A 23,586-nucleotide genomic window follows, 5' to 3' on the forward strand; every position below is an offset into this window, starting at 1 on the left:
GTAGCTGCCCACATTAAAACTTGATGGACCCAGGAACTAGGCTACATCACTTCTTCCTTGTCCTGTCCATCAACTCGTCCAGAGGCCCAGGAGAGGGAACGTACACGCCCATCAGAAACTAGAGTAAACCTGCTTTAGCACTATCAGACTTCCTCTATCACTCAGCTTCAGCACCCTTTGAACAGTCGTGTTTTGTTTGCATTTTTCATTTGCTATGTCCCGGGAATAATAAATCAGTTCCTTCTATTTTAGCACCATGCTCCTTTGTGCCAGGGCTTCATGAACCAGCCTCTTTGTCCTACACAGGAACCTCAGAGGGTTAAATAGTTTCATATTCTTGTGCTTGTTTTGAGTCTGTGTTAAGATGGCACTTTCCTATGCAGACCAGACTGTTGTGGAATATTGCTGTAACTATGTGAAGATGTGTTCCATTTGTTTAACTATGTGAAGATGTCCTGCTTTTGTTTATGCTGCATTTAATTTGTAAAGATGTATTTGTAAATGTTTGTTTGTGAAGATGTTTTGTTTATGCTGCACTTGTAAAGATGTGTTGCTGTTTTACCTTGTTTACTTACCTTAGGCACGTGACTGGTCTAATAAAAGCTGAACAGTCGATAGCTAAACATTAGAAGGCTAGGTGGAGCTGGCAGAGATAATAAATAGGAGGCATCTCAAGGAGAGGGAGACGCCAGGAGCCAGCCAGACAGGCAGAGGATGCAGGAAAATAGGATAGTAATAAGTCTCCATGTCATAATTTGGGGTTAAGGTCCAAGATTGCCTGCTACACAAGAAACAAAAGTGCTTATGTTGGGTTGTTGTTGTTCTCAGATCTCTGAAATATGCCATATGCATGAAGACCAGGTAAAGGTTAGGTGTGAGATCCCCTAGAACTGAAGTTATATGCCAATGCTTATAATAACCACCGAGCATCCCTCCAGCCTCCCCGCTTTAAGGTACTGCCCTCTGGGTCTCCTCCACAGCTGAAACCGTCTGCACTTCTGCCATGCCACACTCTACAGTGTGTTAGCTCAAGCCTTAAGGCCCGTGCAGTTCTACAGCATGAACTGCATTAATCTGTGGCCAAAAGCAGTTTTTCAAAACTACCAGATTTTACTACATTTCAAATTTGTTATTCAATAGCTGAGCAATAGTAGTTATTTTTAGATATATCAATGTTTTCCCAGCATGCATCTGTACCACTTCTGTGTCTCGTGCATGAAGGGACTAGAAGAGGGAGTTACCACATGGCTGTGAACCATGAATTCTCAGGAAGAGCAGCCAGTGCTCTCAAACATAGAGCCATCTGTCCATCACCCGGACAGTCATTTTATATATATATATTAGGCTGGGTGTCGTGGGACAGGCCAGATCCCAGAGGCAGAATGATTCTAGAGCCCCAGGCCAACCTAGACTACATAGTAACTGTCTTACAAAACAAACATGCATACCCAGACTAGAAGCGTAACGGCTTGTGTGGCAAGGTATCTCACATCTTTAATCACAGCACTCAGGAGGCAGACCTCGAATTCAAAGCCAGCTGGTCTACATAAAGAGTTCTAGAATACACAGAGAAACCCTATCTAAAAGAAAGTTTTCACTATAGCCATTTGGAAATATATTTTGAAGATGCTGCAGGAGAGATGGTTCAGTTTCCAGAATCCCTGTAGGGTGACTCACAACTGATTAACGCCAGCTCCAGGGAAATCTAATGCCCTCTTCTGGCCTCAAAGGACACTGCACTCATATGCTAGTGTACTATTTAAAATAAAAATAAAATATTCCAGAGCCAGGTATGACGCTGCATGCCTTCAATCCCAGCATTTAGAAGGCAGAAGCAGGCAGATCTCTGAGTTGCAGGTCAGCCAGAGATACACAGTAAGACTGTTTCTAAAAAGATACCGTCCCACCATCTTTCTCCAGATGACAGGGATATGAACTATTTTGAATCATTTAAATATAAACAAAAGACCGTTAAAATGTTTCTTTTATTTTAACTCACCTGAGTCAAGTGTGGGACAATGAAACAAATACAACAGGATATATACAGCATGTCAAAGAGACAGCCTTTAAAAACATGCTATAGAAAAGAGGAAGACTGGGAATATATCTGGATTAACAGAAGCACTGGCTACTGATTAACCCATATGCAAATCCAGTAATCTCCAAAGGATTTGGCAAAGATTTATTTTCATTTCCAGTCTTTTAAAGTAGACAGATTTGCTTACAATACAGCTGATTTTAAAAGCACACAAAATTTTAAATACAAACAATGGGATTTAAAATCAGCAGAATGATGAAGGTGCCTGCAACAAAACTGACAGCCCAAGGCAGTGATGGTTGACAAGGAGGCTGGAATCATCCTACAAAGAAGCAAGAAAGGGGAAAGGGAACGACTACCCAGTGGGGTTTGTGGGTAACCTTAGCTTCTACTTGCTACTTAATTCACATAGTAAGAGGTCTTTACAGATAACCCATACCCATTTAATTAACCATGTAGCATTTTCTACTATGTAATAGGATTATAAGGCCACAATATTCCTTTGGGACAAACCTTTTAATGATTTTAATTTCACTCATTGTTTTGAAGTGTAAAGTGTCTTAACTGGATTACAATTACAGATCATTTTTAAGTACACCATCGCTACTATATTAAAATTATTCATACTATTTATATCTAATATTCAAAAAATTTACTAATAAATGCTACAATAGGCATCAGTCTTACATGCTTATTAATTGATCCCGTAGGTATAATTATAGGTCATGATATTAGAGTCTATTCTGTCTCACTAAATCAGGAACACCGCATTTACAGAACAAATAAACACACGTAGTGCAGACACCCAAGGATCATGCTAGCTCTTCAGTTATCTGTCAGTTCTGACATGAATCCTCACTGTGTGAAGGAAAGTCAGATCCAATTCTTCCATCAAAAGGTGCTAGTGGAAGTTGTCAGACGCCTTCCAATGTAGATCCTAGACAGAAAAGGAACAACAGCCATCAGGTCTCACACAATTCTCAGGTGACTTTGCACAGTTAAAACACAGCAGACCACTATATGGTTACAGGCTGTGGAAGGGAACTAGCTACCTGAAACTTAATAAGGTGTGACTGTCTGTAATCTTTATCAAGTGTTTTAGTTCTCAGATATGTATTTCAAACTGGTCTAATTTTTCTTAATTGTCATTAAAATTTAATTTCTGTTTTTTCAATTATATTCTAATGGCACAAAAGACTGAAAAGCACACACACACACACACACAAAAAGAAACTAATAGCAGGAATTTGAAACTCAATGACAAAGCATCAATCTATCATACACAAGTTCCCAGGTTTAAATCCCAGAACCACCCCAAAAGCTATCACTATAGAGCTTCATATTCCCTTCAGTGTGCAAAATAAGCTACACACCTGCACCCCAGGACTGGTGGCTTCTTTACCTCCAGTTAGTTCATTACCACTACATCAAAGCCCAATCAAGGAATGAAGTAATGAAAAGCCTCCCTTCGCCAAGTAGAGGGGATACTGAAAGTCTCTAGGAAAAGAGACAGGAAAGAATTCCAGCTGGCCACGTCTATGTGGAGTAGTGAGAAAAAAGACTGTAGGCAGTGAGCTATCTGGAACTAAGGAGGGTAGCTTTCATCAGAAGACTGGAAGTTGCCAAGAGTGGTGGTACCAATAGCGGATGATTGCCAGGAGTGGGGTGGGTAGCACCATCAAGCTGAGACTGGGAAGGATGAAGGACAAACAGTAAGTAGGAGCTGAATGCAGAAATAATTCCCTGAAGAGAAACTCAGCTTAGGTTCTGAACTCGCAGATTACTAGGCCCTATCCACAGATCCTCCCCTTGCTGGTTCTGTTCTGGTTTTTTTTTTTTTTGATCAGGTCTCAGGAAGCAACCCTGGCTGACCTAGAATTCAGAAATCTCCACCTCTGCCTCAAGTACTGCTTGCTAGTTATGAGAATAAAGTCCCAGGTGATGGGATGCACCTGATCATGAGACCAGGCGCTAGGACAGAACCACACATGGAGAAGGAAGGGATGAAGACAGGTAGGGTTCACCCCAGCAAACTCAAGAGAAACAGGTCTGTAGTGAAGTAGTTAAGGGTAGTGAAAACTGGGATTGATGTACCTATGAGACCCACGAAATCCCAAGGTCTCAAACATGAAACAGACCAGGTGCATTGAAACACATGAACAGCTTTTTTTTTGGGGGGGGGAGGGGGAGGAGTGGGGAATAAGCAAACAAAGCCTAGAAGCCCACAGTAGCAGCCAGGCCATTCCAACAAATTGAAGTCATCAAACATACAATATAACTTCTCGTGAGATCACCCTCATGTGGGCAGAGGAGAGGGTGGGGTAGGCCTAAAGAAAGACTAAGGGCTAGTGATGTAACTCATTTGGTAGAGTGCTTGACCACCATGTATGAAACCCTGGGTTCAACTCCAAGGCCATATAAACTGGGTGTGGTGGCACACACCATTATCCCAGCACTCGGGAGGCAGACACAGGAAGATCAAAGGTCAGCTGAAATTACATAAGTCCCAGTTCCTAGTGTCCCCTTGGTAACCTGCTCTGACTCTTTGGTACTGGTCCCATCTAGAGAATCCACAGCTCTATTTCCTGGTTCTTTTTAGTCTAAACTTGATACAAAAGCAGAACCCTGGAGACCTTATTTACTCCACTCCTGCCAAGAATTCAACAGAACCACTGTGGAGGCAAGAAAGAGGCTGGACATGAGAACACCTGTGTGGTAGATAAAGGGGCAATGGCCTTCCAGGGCACAGATTCTTTACTTTTTTTATTTATTTATTTATTTATTTATTTATTTATTATGTATACAATATTCTGTGTATATGCCTGCTGGCCAGAAGAGGGCACCAGACCCCATTACAGATGGTTGTGAGCCACCATGTGGTTGCTGGGAATTGAACTCAGGACTTTTGGAAGAGCGGGCAATGATCTTAACCTCTGAGCCATCTCTCCAGGCCCAGATTCTTTACTTCTTGACATAACAGTGAACATATATTGCTGGGACCTAGAATCACCAAGGCCCACCCTGCTAGTACTCACAAAAAAAAATCACTTACCCCAATCCAATGGCCAGCAGATGAGACAGCAACAGAGATGGAAGAAAAACCTTCAGAAAGTCTGCTGAGAAAATGCCCCCTTTCTTCATAACGCTTGTATTTCTCATGCTGAGAGTAGTTGTTCGCTTCGGATGTTTAAAAAGGAACTCCCTGGGGTGGAAAGAAACTACCAATCAGTGTGTCCTCTTATCAATGGAAGAGCTCATGATACTGAAAACACTTACTTGGGGGGGATATTTTCTGGCCGACTTGACCAATCCCATATCCAATCCGAGTTTTTCTTCAAGATGCTTTCAACCTCTCTTCTTCTCTCAATATAGTCTTCCTCAGACTAAGAAAAAGTAAATATTAATAAAGCAAGTGAGTATCCTACATCCACACCAGAATTAAAGTAAGATCAACACAGTTCCTCATAGACTTTGACCTTGTTGAGACCTTTATATAGGCTGTCAGTTGAAGGTATGGTCCAGATTAAAGGTGGATCTTCCCACCTCTAAAGATCTAGATTAAAAGATTATTATCTTCCAACCTCAAAGTGGGTTTTATAACCTCAAGTGTTTTATTTAGAAAAAAAATCTCTCCAAGCTATGCCTACTCATTTGGGTTTTGGTTAATTGCAGATTTGTTAAGTTGACAACCAAAAATAGCTATCACAAGCCCATTCCTTTTGCTGAACACACAATCATATCTCCTTATGTCATGCTTAACTTCCAAATGAACAGTAACTAGACCATAATTATACCTAACATGGTATTAACTGCAAATGCACTGCAAATTTAAATATTTAAGTAGTAATGTCCCTTGAGGGACATTCTTAGTATCTCAAACTAAAACGATAATCACTGACATTCTCTTAACTGTTACATTACATGATAAATAAATCAAGTAATGGAAGCAAGTATCTGTAAACACATTTTTAACAAAATATGACAGAAACACTCACATCAATTCTAATCCTCATTTCTAGAACTGGTCACATGGCCTTAGTAGCTGATATTTAAGAACTACCTTCCTCTACTACCCATTCTGTATTTCCTCCATCTTCATTGATGTCTCTCTGTATGCCGTGAATGTTTTAGTATCGGTAGTTAATATAGAAGCTGAATTGGCTAATAGCCAGGCAGACTACAGCCAGGAGGGAAATCCAATAGAGATACAGGGAGAAAATGGGCAGAGTCAGAGAGATGTCAGAGAAGCAAGATATGAGTAGCCACAAGCCTCATGGTAAAATACAGAATAAAAATGTATTAATTTAATATGTAAAGACTGGTTAGTAATAAACATGAGCCATCAGCCAAGCAGTTTGTAATTGATTTAAGCCTGAGTGGTTATTTGGGAATGGGTGGGCAGGAGAGGAGCCTCCTTTACACCTCAGCAAGCACTTCAGTGAGTCTTGACTCTTTTCTTGGGGAAGTGACCCATAACTTCATTCCTGAAGAGTTTGTGCCCTCTGTCATCCTGCGTGGATTAGGTTGTTGTTTCCCACCGACTTTAATCACAAGACATGGAAGCACCAAGAGATGTCCTGCACCCCATACATGTTTCTTACCACTACTGTGGAGAAGTAATTCAATATTCCCCTGGTAATCTGTATTAGTCACCCCTCCGAACACTGTTATTCCTTTCTTCGCCTTGGAATTTTGACTTTCTTGGCTTAATGGGATCACAAAATTAGCTTCCTTGGAATGTTTGCTGGCAGAACTGCCCATCACCAACAACCACAAATAAATAAATAAATAAATAAATAAATAAATAAATAAATAAATAAATAAATAAATATCACAGGACAGGAACAGGAAACAAAAAATTCACTAGCAGTAATCATGAATGGAACTATTCCCTTTTCCACATCTTGACTCTTAGATCCTGGTTATGGAAGAAACTGTACCATATTATATTGGGCACTGATTTGAGGTGTATACCACCTTCTGGAGAGACTGCTGCCACCTAATTGGCCTTGTGTCGACAACAGCTTAGTCCATCTTTCTATCAGGCCAGCTGCTTCAGATGGTGGGGAACATGGTAATACCAGTGATTCCATGATCATGGGCCTACTCTCTGGTGATATAGTTTTTTTGGTCAGAAGCAAAGCTGTATGGAGTCAATGGATAAGGCATTCTATAAATCCACTGATGGTGGTTTTGGCAGAAGCATTACATACAAAAAAGGCAAAGCCACAACCAGAATAAATACCTACTCCAGTAAGGACAAAGCACTGATCTTTCCAAAAGTGGTTCTATGTACTCAACATGCCACTAGATCGCTGACTAGCCACACCGGGTCACAGTGCCATCCATATCTGGGGCTCAGTGTTAGTGTCTGCTGTTGGCAGAACTGGCACTCAGCAGAAGCTGTAACCAGATCAGCGTTGGAAAGTAGCAGTCCATGTTGTCAAGTCCACACATAACCCTCATCTCTGCCACCTTGGCCTTTTTGTTCACAGGTCCACTGGGCAATAAGACAGTAGGCTAACTCTCCATAGAATGAGTTATCCTATCTACTTGATTACTGAACTCTTCCTCAGTTGAAGTCCCTTTTCAATAAGCATTTACGTGTATTTTCACCTCATTTTCCCATTTGGAGAGATCATACTAGATACATACAGAAATCATACAGTGCATACTCCTTCCTGAGATATCCTTTTCACCAGTTTTCAAGTAATGCTTTTTCTAAACCCCTAACCATCCAGTCAATCCAATGGCCACAGTCTATGAATTCAGTGAACAATAGCACATCTGGCCATTTCTCTTTCGAAACAAAATGTATGACCATGTATGCTCCCCAAAGTTCTGCCCACTATGAAGACTGCCCTTCTCAGGTGTGTGTCTTTCAGGGCTCTCAGAAAGTGGTTGTAATGCTACAGCTGTCTACTTCTGAGTCACTAATTTCCCTGACAAAAGTAAGGCAAAAAGCTTTCATTTAGCCTTTCCAACCATAATAGCCCTCATATCACAAGTCAAGACGCCAGTGTAAGAATTCTGCCAACAGTTTACAACTATAACTCCAGTTCCAGGGGATTTGACATCCTTATAAAGATATATATGAAAAAAAAGCATACATGCATGCAAAACCCCAATGTGCATTAAATAAATAAAACTTAAAAAAAGAATTCTACCAATTTCTAAGTATATCCCTCTCAGTTAAACATTCTTGGACTAGGTAAATAACCACAGGATGAGTTCAGGGATCACAGAACCTACCCTGAGTCAGACTTCAGCCAAAAATTGCCTCCATAAACCCCTACTTTAACTGGCATTTTTTTTTTTTTTTGGTCTCCTGGAATCAACATCAATTTGATCAATTTGAATCCCTAAAATGTCTGATTGTTTCCTTACCACAGTGTACAGTTTCCTAGTCTTATCTCACTCAAGCCAATGCTTGTGTTCCTCCTTTACAGATACATCCATTTTGTCCAAATCCCACTCAACTCTGTTAATGTAGCAGGTTTAGGGACTGGAGACATAGCTGAGTTAGCAAAGTGCCTCCCTAGCACTGTAGGAACTCCCAGAGTCCTGGGTGTTCCATTCCCAACAGCACAGCAACAAGGTTCAGTGGCACATGCCTTTTTATCCCAGCGCTTAGGAGACTAGGGCAGGGAAAAGCTGAAGTACAGCCTAAGCTACTGAGTAGGAAAGACTCTGCCTCCGAATACAAAAAACAGCCAGGCAATGGTGGTGCACGCCTTTAATCCCAGTAGTCAGGAGGCAGGGGCAGGTGAATCTCTGAGTTCGACTAAACCAGCCTAATCTATAGAGTACGTTCCAGGATAGCCAGGACTGTTTTACAGAGAAACCCTATTTCAAAAAAAAAAAAAAAAAAAAAAAAAACACTGTTCAGCTGCCATGCCATGACCTAGATAACAGCAGTAGAACCTATCCTAACAGAAAAAAATGAGAACGGGTGTGGCTAAGTAAGGGGAATATTATAAGAAATATTATAAGAAACTAGTTTTAAGGTGCTTTTGAGAAAAAGCAGACCACAATTTCACAATTTCAGCTACACTTTTAAAATTAACAGCACAAAATGCTACTTACGATGGTCTCCAAAATAGGAGATGATAGGAAATTTTCTCTTGCATTCTTAAAATTCTAGAACTGCATACTTAAGTGGGGATGGGGAGATATTTCAAATAATATAAAAATTAAAAAATATGACTGCTCCTAAAGTGGATGCACTCAAGTGTATAGAGGCTGGATGGATTCCAAAAGTCTTTGAGGCCCAAAGTGGGGCCAGAGAGAGTTCTCTGGAGAAAGCCAAGGCTAGAGGTAAAGACAGTTTCTGGGAATGGGACACCGATAAAAATTGGCACAGGTGGAAACATGCTTTTTTTAGTAGAGACCTTGCTTCCTAAGACAACTGCTAAACTATTACAGAAGGTATTATTCATCTTTACCAAATTACTATACAGAAATGGTATAACAACAGTCATTTTAAGCAATAATCCATCTACATGTCTCACCACAGTTCTGTGATAGTCTGATTAAGAATGGCCCCCAGGATGTGAGGGCGATCTGGCTGTGACATCTGTCACCCCATTGATCACCAGGGTTGATTCGGCTGATCTGGCTGGCTAGGCAGGTGTCCCACTGTATGTATGTCCCTCCTGAAGCTGTGTGCTTGGTTGAAGAGAACAACCTTCCCCAAATAAGGAGAACCAGTCTTCAGGTAAGGTATGAGTAGCTGCACTCCCCTGCCTAAACCTCCAAACAAGCTCTTAAGAATGGTTAATCTGACCTTCCAAAGGACCCAAATTCAGTTCCTGGCACTCAGACCAGGTGACGGACTGCTGCCCATAATTCCAGTTCCAGGTGGTCCAATACCCATGGCTTCTAGACACCTGCAGTCATGTGCACATATCATATAGACACAGATACACACAATTTTAAATAATTAAAAAAAAAAACTCTTACAGCTGGATAGCGGTGGCACACACTCCCAGCACTCAGGAGGCAGATGCAGGGGGAATCTCTTAGTTTTAAGGCCAACGTGATATACAGAGTGAGTTCCAGGACAGCCAGGGCTACACAGAGAAACCCTGTCTGGAGACAAAATAACTCCACTGAAGGGCTGGGGGGGGGGGGGGGGGAAAGGGGGGAAAAAATGCTTACTGCACATGCATCAGGCTCTCAGTTCAGATTGCCAACACCCATGGTACACACCTTTAATCACAGCACTCAAAAGGCAGAGGCAGGTGGATTTGTGAGTTTAAGATCAGCCTGATCTATATAGCAAGTTCCAGGATAGCCAGGATGAATAGGGAGTCTCTATTTTAAATAACCCAAAAAATGGGGTTAAAAATGCTGTTGTTCATGAAGAAGTCCTGAATCTGGTTCCCACCACCCACACTAGGCAGCTTATAACTGCCAGTAACTTCAGCTCAAGAGGATCTAATGTCCTCTTCTGAACTCCTTCAGATATGTGGCATTCTCATAGAGACACATATGCATAAATAAAAACTTAAAAGAACACAGATTCCCAGCACTAATGTAAAATGAGAGGCACGCTGGAACACTTCTGTGATCTCAGCCCTGGTAGGCAGAGGTAGGAGGATCACTAGGGCTCACTTGCCAGCTAGTCTAGTTAAACTGATGAGCTCCATGTTCAATGAGAGACCCTTCCTCAAAAACTAAGGGGGAGCAAAGGTAGGTGCACGTGTGCATGCGTGTGTGCATGCGTGTGTGCATGCGTGAGGTGCGTGTGTGTGATATGAAAAAGTCACCAGGCTGATGTGTGCTGTACCATATAGCATGCCCCTACTACCTATGGCTTACCAGAGTGCTGTTTTTCTCTCCAAAGCTGTGAGTGTCTATTTCAGATCTGTTGGTATCTTGTGGTGTCTGGGAGCGAGGTGGGCTTGATTAGGAAATGGACAAAACAGAGCAGCATGTTAATTCTGACATAAGAAGCATAAATCCCAAGCAAGACTACTGCCTCCGTAAGGGGGAGAGCTCTCCGCATGCCTCTTCAGTCTAATACCAGACCAGGGCCAAACTACTCCTCAGTCTTTTCAAATAAGTATTCAGGAACCAGCTAGACAGTTCTAAGGGAAGCTCCACCCTCCCACATAATCTGTTGCATAGCCCTCAGAAGCATCTGACCTTCGATCACTGACTCTCAACCATGCACACCTTGGATTTGTTCCCTAGTAGTGCTACCTAGGAACGTAAGTTAGCTGGGGGACTTGGACTTGATTCAGACCTGGCATTCAAAGTGAACAGTTTCAAAAATGGGGGCGTATATTAAGGGACTTTTTGTGCCTAGGTTTAATTTTGTCCCTCCAGACTGAGCCCCAGATCACTCACTCCCAGCAGATTCCAGGGTTCCTTATTTCAGGACTGCTTCCGGACTTACTCGCAAATGTGGCCTTAGACCTAGAGCCCCACCCATAAAAGCATGCACAACTGTGATTATCCATCCACCAAGAACATCAACACTGCAAGAGACATCCTGCAAACCTACCTGTCACAGTGAGAACTCTTGGAGCTACTTCGTCCAGATTCATGCTGAGCATCCAGCAGTATTTTTTCCATGTCCCCATTATAAATAGAGACAGAGGCTGGAACGCTGCTCCCGTTCCCATTGCTGAAGTGGAGCTCTACCCAGGAGCCTGAGACACAAAAAAGGGGGCAGTTAGAAATCTTCCCATTCAAAGGGCTTGATGTATGCCTTTAACCCAGTACTGCGAGTTCAAGACCAACCAGGTTTACAAAGACCTAATTTCCTAAACTACAAAGATGGATAGATAGATAGATAGATAGATAGATAGATAGATAGATAGATAGATAGATAGATAGATAGATAGATAGAGACAGACAGACAGACAGATTAGATAGATGATAGAAAGACTTGCCCACTCACATTCCCAGGAAATACCAAGGGCAGCACATGATGAGAAATCACTCTAGGTCCTACTTTGATGCCACATGAGACATTTGCATTTCTGGTCTGCTGGCCTCTCTTTAGGATGGTGGGTAAAGTCCCTGAGGCTGAGACACTGCACTGTATCTTTTGCCCTTCCTTTATTCTGTGCAAGTGTTCTACAAACCTGTTGCTTTACCAGAGGCCAAGATGGGAGTCCTGTTTAGGTTGACAAAGCAAACTAGGCTTACGGTCATGAGTCAGCATGTCTTACTAAAGACTTGATGTGAGATGTGAGATGTATGTGCTGCCTTTATTGGTTGATGAATAAAGCTGTTTTGGCCAATGGCTTAGCAGAGTAAAGCCAGGCATAAAATCCAAACAGATGTATAGAAAAAGTAGGCAGAGTCAAAGAGACACCATGTAGCTGCCAAAGGAGAAAGACACCAGAACATTACCAGTAAGCCACAGCCTCATAGTGATACATAAATGAATATTAATGGATTAATTTAAGATATAAGAAAGAGCTAGATAAGAATATTTCTGAGCCATTGGACAAACAGTGTTATATTTAATAGTTTCTGTGTGATTATTTAGGTCTGGGTCCCAAGAAACCAAAGTACAGTCTCGGTCTATACAAAAAGACTATTTTCCACATTCCAGAATCATATGGCCCCGAGGCTCTGTGAACTCCAGGTTGTCAGGCTTGATAGCAAGCACCCTTCCATCTCATTGGACCCTGGTGCTTTCTGTTGTAGAAACTGACTGTATGTTTAATTATATGCCTCATTCTGGGCCTGGAAAGATTTCTATCTCTATTTTCATTCATGGGTCCATTTGCTTATAGAAAATCCTTTGTTGAGCCATTAAAATGTCCCAGTGGGTAAAGGTGCCTACTGCAAGAACACATACACATACACACTCAAATGCAATAACAAAAAGAAAATCCTTTAATAGATAAGAGGTAGGGTAGGCATGGTGGTCCATGACCTTAATCCTACCACTCAGGAAGACAGAGGTAGGAGGATCTCTGTGAGTTTAAGGCCAGCCTGGACTGAGAAATCTTATCTCAAAAAGCACACACGTGGGCACACCGACACAGACACACACACACACACACACACACACACACACACACACACACGGAAAGAAGGCGAGAGGGAGGGAAAGAAATAGAACCACTTATAATCAACTCAAGGTTGCGGATATAGTTCAGAAGTAGAGCTTGTAAGAGGCCTTACTTTCCATCTCCAGCATCAAAAGGGAGGAGAGAGGAATAGGCAAGAGGATCATTGTTCAAGGCCAGCTTTGACTACGGGACTTTGTTTCTAAACCACACCACACACATCTCCAAAAAGAAAAAGGAACTATGCATGGTGGCACACTTATAACCCAGTATAGATAGGACTTCAGAGTTCAGGGCCTTCGCCCTGTGCTACTTTTGACCTCTCAAAATCCCCCTTAAAAAGCTAGGCATAATGGGGTATACCTGAAATCCCAGAATTCAGGAGAAAGAAGCAGAACTGTTCCAAGTTTGAGGACGGCCTGTTACATAGAGCCAGTTCCAAGCCAGCTAAAGGTAGATAGCAAGTCTCAAAAACAAAACACACATGTTCTTGGAAGCAAGAACAGCTATACAGCTTCTTAACACTCAGAAGCCTGGCCTGTGTACTTGTTGCAAAATGTGCCACATTAATCAGGGAAGGAAAAAAAAACAGAAATAAACTGTGGGTTTACAGTTTATACCATCAACAGCCTCTCAGTAAGTTAACAAGTGATCATACAACAGAAACTGGAGAATAAACACAACTTTCCTCATTAGCCTCTCAGTGGAGAAGCAGGCCTATCCCACATGAAGCACAATACCAGCTCAGAAGGGCAGAGTCCAGAGCCCCTCTGCGGCTGTACACATCTGCAAGTCTCCACACTCCAGCTCCAGATACTCTGATGTCTTCTGCTGGCCTTCCTCCCTTCATTGGCTAATGACACTCAGAAGCCAGGGATGGTGGCTCATACATACCTAGAATCCCTGCAGTTGAGTCACTAAGGCACGAATGTTGCTCTGAGTTCAAAGCCAGCCTGGGCTACAGGGTAAGCTCCTAAACCTATCTACTGTGTACACTGCTGTGGCATAATGCTTATACACTGTAAAAATTTGTCACTCGTATTGGTTTAATAAAACACTGATTGGCCAGTAGCCAGACAGGAAGTATAGGCAGGGCAAACAGACTACAAGAATTCTGAGAAAAGGTACCAAGCCACATGGCTAAACCTAGATAAGAATTATGGGTTAAGGCTGGAGAGATGGCTCAGAGGTTAAGAGCACTGATTGTTCTTCCAGAGGTCCTGAGTTCAATCCCCAGCAACCACATGGTGGCTCACAACCATCTATAATGAAATTTGGTGCCCTCTTCTGGCCTGTAGACACACATGCGGACAGAACACTGTAAACAAAATAAGTAAATCTTTAAAAAAAAGAATTATGGGTTAATTTAAGTTGTAAAAGCTAGTTAGTCATATGCCTGAGCAAAGTCTGTGTGTTTATTTGGGACTGAACAGTTGTGGGACTGGGTGGGACAGAAACTTCCATCTATAGTACATAGCTTCAGGTATGGGTAGTCTAGGCCAATCTAGTATTCAGAATCTAAGCCTATGCCAATTTATCTGATCACACTTATCCAGATCTTTTCTGGTATCTACCATAAACGGAAGTTTGAGGTTGTGTTATCTTCTACCCAGCACCATTCCGAATGGTAAATGTAGACCTTTTTCCCTGCACCAACTACCAATTTTCCAAAATCAATCAGAGGAATCCTAGGATTCAATACTATTCTGACAGTATCTCCTAAAATTAGTAGCCAAAGCGGGAACCCACAAGGATGACACATATAAGACACTAGCTACAAGCAGAGTACAAGCTATCCATACTGCTGCTCAATCAATTACAAATTTAAAAAAACAAAAACTAGAAGACAAACTCAGGGTTATCCACATCCCCCTCAGATTTGATACTTTGCTAGAGCTCACAACTCAAAACACGTTGCTCAGTTTGTGATACAATTCACAAAGAGCCAGATGAAGCTCACACACAGGACAGGGAACACCACCTTCCGGCTGCCCATTCCAAAGCTTCATTTGTCCTGATTCAGAGTTGGGATGTAGTGGCAGTTTCTTATATTTTAACAGCCCAACCTCCAACTCCTTTCCCTCCCTGGCGGCCCTAAATTTCTACCCACTGAAAACTTCTAAGTGACCGAATTCTAGCCTAAGGCTAGTTATTCTGGGTCCCCAGTAAGTCATCTCATTAGCATAATCTTATGGGGGCTTCTTACAAAATGGACCTGAGTAACAGGATCAAACTCCTAGCTAAGATTAATTTCTTGTCCCTGTCAGTCCCAGCACTTAGGAGTACTAGGAGTTCAGGCCAAGCTGGTGTATAAAGTAAGACCTAGTTCAAAAATAAAAAATAAAAACAAAAACCAGACACTTAGGAAATCCCACCAAGTTTAGGAGCTTGTGTCAGGAACTGAGCCAACAGCCAGATGTGTGTGTATTTATTTCAGTTGCACAAGAAGCAACTGAAAATGCTGTCCTGAACTATACTGCTATAACAGTACACCATGGGCGTGGTGATTTATAAAGAAGTTATTTTTCACAGGAGTGAAAGCTAGCAAGCCCAAGCTCCAGTCTATTGCTGTCCGTGAGTAAGCAAATTCCCCTCACAAGACCCTTCACCTGGGCTCATCACAGTGCAGCAGGGTCCTGGTCCTGCTGTCCTCATACTGGTAGCACTGGATTGTCGAAGACACAGATTCATGTCATAGAGGGCTTTCAAAAGTCATTAAGAGGCCCAGCACTTTTGAGGGGGGAAAAATTCCATTCAGAATGATCTGCTGTAAAAACCTTGGGTCCAAAAGCTGTCTCCAGGAATGATTTACTAAGGAACGAGTTTTATCATTAACCTGTGACTGGATAGGTAATGTTAAGTCCTGGAAACAGCAAAGACGCTATTCATTTACACACATCCTGCAGTTATTTATCAGGGTGTTCCATCATTTTAACAAGAAAGGTGGGGTATGCACCTATAATCCTAATAGAACACTAGGAAGTTGAAGGCAAGTTTAAGGCCAGCCTGGCGAGAAAAATAAATAAAATTTAAAGCAAAAGGTTTTTTAAAGGGAAAGAGCACAGGATTGCTTCTTAACAAAAAGTTTCCTCAGTTAATACAACTTATTTCATTAGAAAGACAGAAGCGCTGCTGGCTCCAAAACCCTCATTTCTCTTTTCCACCCCTCTCCCTCTTCTGAACTATACCAACAAGACACAGGTCAAGTATAACTTACCTCTCCCTGAGTGTCTAGACCGCTGGGAAGTAAACTCAAGTGCCCTAAGAGGCAGAATGTGTTTTTTTTTTTTTTTTTTTTTTTTTTTTTTTGAGACAGGGTTTCTCTGCAGCTTTGGAGCCTGTCCTGGAACTAGCTCTTGTAGACCAGGCTAGCCTCGAACTCACAGAGATCTGCCTGCCTCACGAATGCTGAAATTAAAAGTGTGTGTCACCACCTCCCAGCTTATTTCCCCTTTCTTTATGTGGGAATGAGTTCTGGCTCAAATAGTCTTCTTTCTCTTTGAAATTTGTTTTTGTTTTTTGTATTTGTTTATTTTTGTTTTTTCGATACAGGGTTTTACTGTAGCTATCGAGCCTGTCCTATAACTTGCTCTTGTAGACCAGGCTGTCCTCAAACTCACAGAAATCTGCCTGCCTCTCTGTCTCCCAAGTGCTGGTATTAAAGGCTTAGGCCACGACTGCCCAGCAAAGCAAACAACATCCAAAAGAAAAAAAAAGCGTTTTGCCTGCATGTATGTTTGTGTACCATATAAGTGACTGGTGCTCAGGGAAGACTGAAGAGTGTATCAAATACCTTGGAACTGAAGTTACAGGTGGCTGTGAACCAGTAAGTGCTCTTAACTGCTGAGCCATCTTGTTAATCCCTCATTTGGTTGTGGGCACAGAATCTCACTATATAAGCTAGGCTGACCACTGTGCTAGTTGGTTTTAATTTGTCAACTTAACACAACTTAGAAACAACTGAGAAAAGAGGGCTCTCTGAAGTATTTTATCTGAACTTGCAGAAACTGGTTCTTTCCTTCTACCAAGTGAGTTTCTAGGGACCAAACTTACACAGATCAGTAGGTTTGGCAGCAAGCACCTTTACCTGATGAGCTATCTTGCCAACCCCATAGGAAGTAGACCTTATTGAGAAATTAGATCAGGTTGGCCTATGGGTTTATCCACTGAGCACCCTCTTGATTATTAATCGATATAGGAAGATCCAGCCCCTAGTCAAGGGCTCCTAAAACAGTTCAAAAGTCAGAAGGCTAAATAGAAAACTATCAAGCAGGCAACATGGGCACACTCAATCCTCTCCACTCTTGAGTTGGTCCCTCAAATTCCTCAATAATGGCGTGTAAGCCGAATTAACCCTTCCTCTCCTAAAGTGTTTTTGGTCAGAAGTGAAACTAGGCCAGTCATCCAAGTTAGGGATGTCCTTGAGTGTAGTCCAGCTAATTTGAGTACTTGAAGAGAATGCTTTATGGCACCACACAAATGGTGTGTAGGCACATGCCTGCAATCCTAGTGCTCTAGATGCTGAGGGAAGAATAAAATTTAAAGTCACCCTTGGCTACATACTAAGGTTCAATCAAGGCCAGCCTGGGATACATACCTATCTCAAAAACATTTTTAGTTCGCCGGGCGGTGGTGGCGCACGCCTTTAATCCCAGCACTCGGGAGGCAGAGGCAGGCGGATCTCTGAGTTCGAGGCCAGCCTGGTCTACAAGAGCTAGCTCCAGGACAGGCTCTAGAAACTACAGGGAAACCCTGTCTCGAAAAACCAAAAAAAAAAAAAAAAAAAACATTTTTAATAAAGAGGATATCTCTGCCTTAGTCAGGCATTGGAGTACTGAGATTAGAGGGTAGCTCTACCAACCTGTCTTCCAAGCTGCTTATATATATAACAACAATCCAGGGAGTCCAAACTATATCCCAAGGCAAACTTGTAGACTGTCAGTGCCTACGGATACCTACAGCCAACAGAACCCTGTGTGGAGGAAATACAGGGTCCCTATTCTCAAGGCCACCCTACTTCCTGGGAGTGGCAGGAAGTGCTTTTTTCCATGAATTTCCAGTAGCTGAACCCAACTAGAAAACAGAGTTAGAGGTTCAAGCCAATATGCTGACAAGCTCGAGCAGGGACAACATCCAGCCAGATCTAGCGGTCCTCAGAGAGGAGCAGGCTGTCACACAGCTTCCAAACAGGAACATAATGCCAAAGGAGAATTAATGCGAGTGATATAGCATGCCAAGAGAGCCGAGCAAGGGAGCACCAAGTCTGGAGGACGCAGCGCTCCCAAATCACACAGGGCTTCTCCAGAAGTGGCTTCTGCTGTCAAGACTTAAGAGAATAAGAGATTTGGCTGGCAAATAATTCTGAACAGAATCTGCCCAGTAAACAATCCAGGCTACTGGCTTCCTTTTTTGTCACACACACACACACACACACACACACACACACACACGTGCGCGCGCACGCGCGCGTTTTGACAGTGTCTCATGTAGCCAGGCTCGCTTTAAACTCCTGATCTTCCTGCCTCCATCTCCCAAATGCTGGGATTACAGGCTGGCATCATGTCCAGTTAAACTCCTGGCTTCTAAGACTAGTGAACTTATCTCTCTGCCTATTGCCAGACTGTGCCTGTCTAAGACATCCTGAGTCAGTCAGGTGACTCCAGGTATCCTCCAGGGACTGAGCAGTATGTGGCATGTCCTTAATTCATGCAGTCACCCTTATTACCACTTAGCCTCTGGCTCTCCCTGGGACAGAGGTTCAGATAGAGCGAGGAGAAACCCCTTCAGTCTAGCCATGTTTTCCTCTTTGTACAAGCCTGCCCGAGTTTGCCTGCAACCACAGAATCACCTATCAGACCCAGTTGCAGACAGGGCATCTGAGTGAGGAGTTACAGGAGTCTTTATAGTAGTCTTTCAGGCAAGAGTAGCACAGAAGTATCACAAAGCTTATCTCCCCCTCCTGAAGGCCAGAAGTCATAAAAGGAAAAAAAAAAGCCAGTCCTGTCTCTAAACACCTTTCAATAAGACTGACCAGAGGTTAAAAGGGAACAGAACCAATCAGGGCTGTGGGTAACACCTTCAAGAAAACTGGTCCCAGAGGTTGCTAAGGGGAATGTTTGCTGTCCCACCTACCAACAAGGCTTGCACAGCTCTCAGCCTCAGAAGTAAACAAGAAGCGAGCAGAACAGGCAGGCAGAGGAGCTCAGACTCCAAGCTGGGATTCACATTTCATAGGGCAGCTGAGATGCGCCATGTGACTCAAGTGACCCCTCCTACCCTGAACCAGACGGTGAGCCAGTGCTGAGCTGCACGTACACCCCAAACAATGGCCCAAATCCTTAGCGTGAGTTTCCACACGGTAACCATCTTTTTATAGAATAAGCAAAGCAGAAAAACAAAAATTGTCTTAACCCTCGAAATGACAAATGACAACCTCATGTTGCCAACAAATGACTCAGCATTTAGAATAAAGTGTATGTCAAGGTGGTAACTGAGACCTCAGAGTACCCAGAAACTTCCAGAGATGGAATCTAAGTAAAAGTGTTAGAAATAAAATCTCAATAACTGTAAAAATGACTTTACAGCAAACATTATAAAACATCCCTTGATTTCATTTTATGAGAAAGGACAAAAAAGCTTCTTAGTCTGTCAAAGGAGAAACTGCAACTGTTTGACGTTAAGGAGTAAAACCTGAATTACAAGGTTTTTTCTAAAGTGGCTGTAATTTTAAAATACAGAATCTGTAATGTATTAATCTGGTTAAATTCTGCTTGTTCAGAATAATAAATAAATGCAGCTCACTAAATCTTAATACAAGCTTTTTAAAAATTTTTAACATAGCCCACCACAGTGCTGTACCATTTTGATTCCAGCACTCCAGGAAAAAGAGGTGAGTAAATCTAGGAGTTCAAGGGCAGCTTCGCCTACACACGTTCTAGGACAGCCAGAGGTACACAGAGAAAACATGTCTCGAAAATCCAAAAACAAAACAAAAAACTTCACACTACGTTGGGCATATGCCTTTAACGGCAGCACTGGAGTGGCAGAGGCAGGCAGAGTTCAGGGACTAGTGAGACCCTGTGTCAGAAAGAGCTAAAGCATAAAGCACCCCCTTTAAAGGCTGAGGTGGCCCTCTGTTTATTTACAAGCTCATTTTACTCAGTGAACTCTTGCTTCAGAGAATACAAAGGTCAACAGGATCCTCCTCCAGTGCTTGGGTCCTTAGAAGAAAAGGCTGAGCACTTAACTCAGCCCCACCAGGTGGCTCTCAGAAAGGTATGATGGCACACACCACTCAGGGTGGCCTCACAAAACTGGCAGCTGTCTTTTCAGTGCTCTAGCCCGTAAAAGCTGCATGCCAAGAAAGCCTTTTTGTTGTTTGTGAGACAGGGTCTGGCTACACACCCTTAACTAGCCCAGCATTGCTAGCCTTGAATTTGTCAAGGCTCAGCTTCCCCCCACACACACAGGATTTTAGGTATGTCACCACACCCAGCCTAGCGTCCATCTTCTTAACCAACAAATCACTTCATTGCTTACAGTGAGCCTACTGGGCTGAATAAGCACTTTTCCCCACTTTTGTGCTGTTTGTAGCTCTCTTCCACACTGAGCTGCACTCCAGCCCCTCTCCCGTCCTGGGTTTCTCTGTGTAGCCCTGGCTGTCCTGGAACTCTGTAAACCAGGCTGGTCTCAAACTCACAGAGATCCTCCTGAGTTGAGGTTAAAGGCATGGGCCACTTCTGCCCAGCTATTCTAACATTTCTTAAAAATAACAATCTTTTTTTTTCTTTTTTTTCTTTTTCTTTTTTTTTTTTTTTTTTTTTTTGGTTTTTCGAGACAGGGTTTCTTGTAGACCAGGCTGGCCTTCAACTCACAGAGATCCGCCTGTCTCTGCCTCCCAAGCAGGGATTAAAGGCGTGTGCCACCGCCACCCAGTATTCCAACATTTCTTAAAGATAACAATCTTTTGACGCTAAGAGATGACAGTGGTCCAAAGCCTTACACTCTCCTCTTCCATTAGGAAGAGCTGACAAAGCAAGCTAGAGGTAAAGACGGGGCTGTAAATTCCAGCTACTCAGAGGCCGAGGCAGGAGGATCCCAAGTTCAAAGCGAGTACGTCTTCAAGCACAAAATGATAGCTGGTAGTGTTTCTCGGTGGCTGAGCCCTTACCTCGCACCAGGGTCATAAATACTAATGAGTTCAATCAAAGCACTGAAAAGTCAACCTGCAACCTCTGGCTCCCTTCAACAGTGTTGAGCCAGGCATGGGGGACGCGGAAGGCCTGTACTGAGCTACTCAGGAAGCTAACTAAGAGGGATCGCGGGGAGTTCGAGGCTGACCTAAAGAGACGGTGAAGCCACAGAACTATGACAGTGTGAACAACAGACCACGAAAGGTTCAGCCTGGCCTGACTATAAAAGGGACTGTCTGTAAGATGCATCGCGGCCTCCACGCACGACACCCCGGCCCACGACCCTGCCACCCCCGCGACACCCCCTCGGTCCACAGCCTCACCCTGCAGGTTCTCCTCCCCGCTCTGCGACATGGTGGTTGGGCAGAACCCAAGAGCAACTGCGGCAGGCCTCAGCAGCGGTCACGGGGAGATGTGAGAGCCGCCTGCCGCCTGCACAGCTCTGAGGCCAGGCGACAGGGGGCTGGGGGACAAGGGGCGGGGCGGGGCGCGACGCACGCGGCGGCGGCGCCCATTGGCTGGGGGGCGGGGCCTGCAGGTGGAGGAGGAACGCGGGGCGCGTGCGGCACGTGCGGCGCGTGCGCGGGGCGGGACTTGGATTGGGCGGGGGCGGGGCCTGAGGTAGGAGTGCGCTGAGGGCGGCCTCCTTTAAGCTTTTGGAATGAGGGGGCTGGGGACGGGGGGCCTGAGGTTAGAGTAAGTGGGACCGGGATTTGCGCCAGTAGCGGTGAGGCTAGGGGCTAGACGGTTGCCGGAGCGTTGGGACTCCGAGGTGCAAGCTTTGCAGGGGCGCTAGGGGAGGGGCCTGAAGCCAGGCTAAAGTAGGCATGGCATGGGCGGGTCCTGAGGAAGGCGTGTCATGGAGGACCTGCTACCGGGCTCTGGCGCTGCTGGCATGGGCTTGTGGAGCCTGCCCCTCCTGTCCGCGGTTGACCCACTCTGTGCCCCTAGCTCCAGAATCTGTGGGTGCCAGCCACGGGAGCACGCGATGGTTTAGCTGTCTTTGCGCATGCTTACAGATGGGTTTTTCTTAAAAATTCAACCAAAAATCCTAATTCTGGAGTGGTTGTGCGTGCCTGTAGTTCTAGATCAGGCTGGGCTGTCTAAAATAAAGCAAAACAAAACAAAATTTGCCAGCATTCTGCAGCAATAATGGCGAGTTGGGAAGTCCCGTGGCAGGCTGCAGACCGGGAAGAACAAGGCGTTTTTGATGGAAATGGAAGGACAGTGCTGAGAAGGACTCCGCCCTATCTCTGTACCCTACCCAGTAACGCTGTTCTTGGGGATTGGAATTCCGTCTTGATAAGTTCTGGGATAGAGAAGGGGAATGCAAATCTTAGGAGAAGCTGTCTTAGCAGCAATGGGTCAGATCACAAAAAGCTTCGTTTGCTGGTTTTCATTTTCAAACAGCTGGCCTTGAACTGCCTCTGTAGGTAGCACACACCTTTAATCCCAACACTTGGGAGGCAGAGGCAGGTGGATCTCTGTGAGTTCAAGGCTACCCTGGTCAGGTTCCAAAGTTACAGAGAAACCCTGTCTCAAAAAAAAAAAAAAAAAAAAAAAAGGAGGAGGATTGAGGGGAGTAAGACTATAAATAATTGCCTAGCATGCATGAAGCCCTAGATTTAAGCCTCAGCATCACTTAAAACCAAGTGTGGTAGCCCACACATTCAACTGAAGCAGGAAAATCTGTTCAAGTGTTAAGGTCAAGCCTGAGTTACGTGAAACTGTCTGAACAAAAAGACTGCGGGTATAGTTCAGTGTAGATTTCTTCCTTAGCATTTGTGAGGACCTGGGCTCAATATCTAACACTGAAAAACAGAAAAATACCTAAGTGACAACAGTTCAGAAACCAGGATCAAGTTATCCTAAGTGACTTTCTACCACACACACACACACACACACACACACAAAAAACACACACATTTATTTATTTACTTTCTTACTATGTTTTTAAGACAAGGTCTCTTTATGAAGTCAAAGCTAGACTCCAACTCATGGTTGACAATATTACTGTCTCAACCTCCAGGACACCAGGATTACAACAAGGCTCTTCCACACCCACTTAAGGTTACAGACACAAAAAAGAAAGCCAAAAATCAGCGTGTTTACAAAATGCACAGGTGAAGGACAGGAGGAGGGGCAGGTAGATAAGAGGATGATGGGACTGTATGGGATTAGATGCAGGCCTTATCAAATTCTGAGCCTGAGGGCAGGGAGGCTAGGCAGTCAAGCTGAGCTAAACAGTCCAAGAATGTTACCCTTCGTTAAGAGGATGTTAGGGCAGATCCTGAGGTGGATAGCTAATTCCTTCTATGGA

General features: G+C 43.7%; 1 protein-coding gene across 1 annotated transcript; it reads right to left on the reverse strand.

Moving 5' to 3' along the window:
- Window positions 1–1,966: 1,966 nt before the first annotated feature.
- Bnip3 (BCL2 interacting protein 3) lies at window positions 1,967–21,732 on the reverse strand. The gene is made up of 6 exons (XM_038339001.1): window positions 21,590–21,732; window positions 11,550–11,697; window positions 10,862–10,943; window positions 5,315–5,421; window positions 5,091–5,240; window positions 1,967–2,975 (listed from the first exon to the last, which is right to left on the reverse strand). Exons 1-6 carry the CDS (start codon window positions 21,618–21,620, stop codon window positions 2,930–2,932), a joined length of 564 nt encoding a protein of 187 aa, XP_038194929.1. The 5' UTR covers window positions 21,621–21,732; the 3' UTR covers window positions 1,967–2,929.
- Window positions 21,733–23,586: the final 1,854 nt, after the last annotated feature.

This window comes from Arvicola amphibius, chromosome 1 (assembly GCF_903992535.2).
Source record: "Arvicola amphibius chromosome 1, mArvAmp1.2, whole genome shotgun sequence".
Lineage (NCBI taxonomy): Eukaryota > Metazoa > Chordata > Mammalia > Rodentia > Cricetidae > Arvicola > Arvicola amphibius.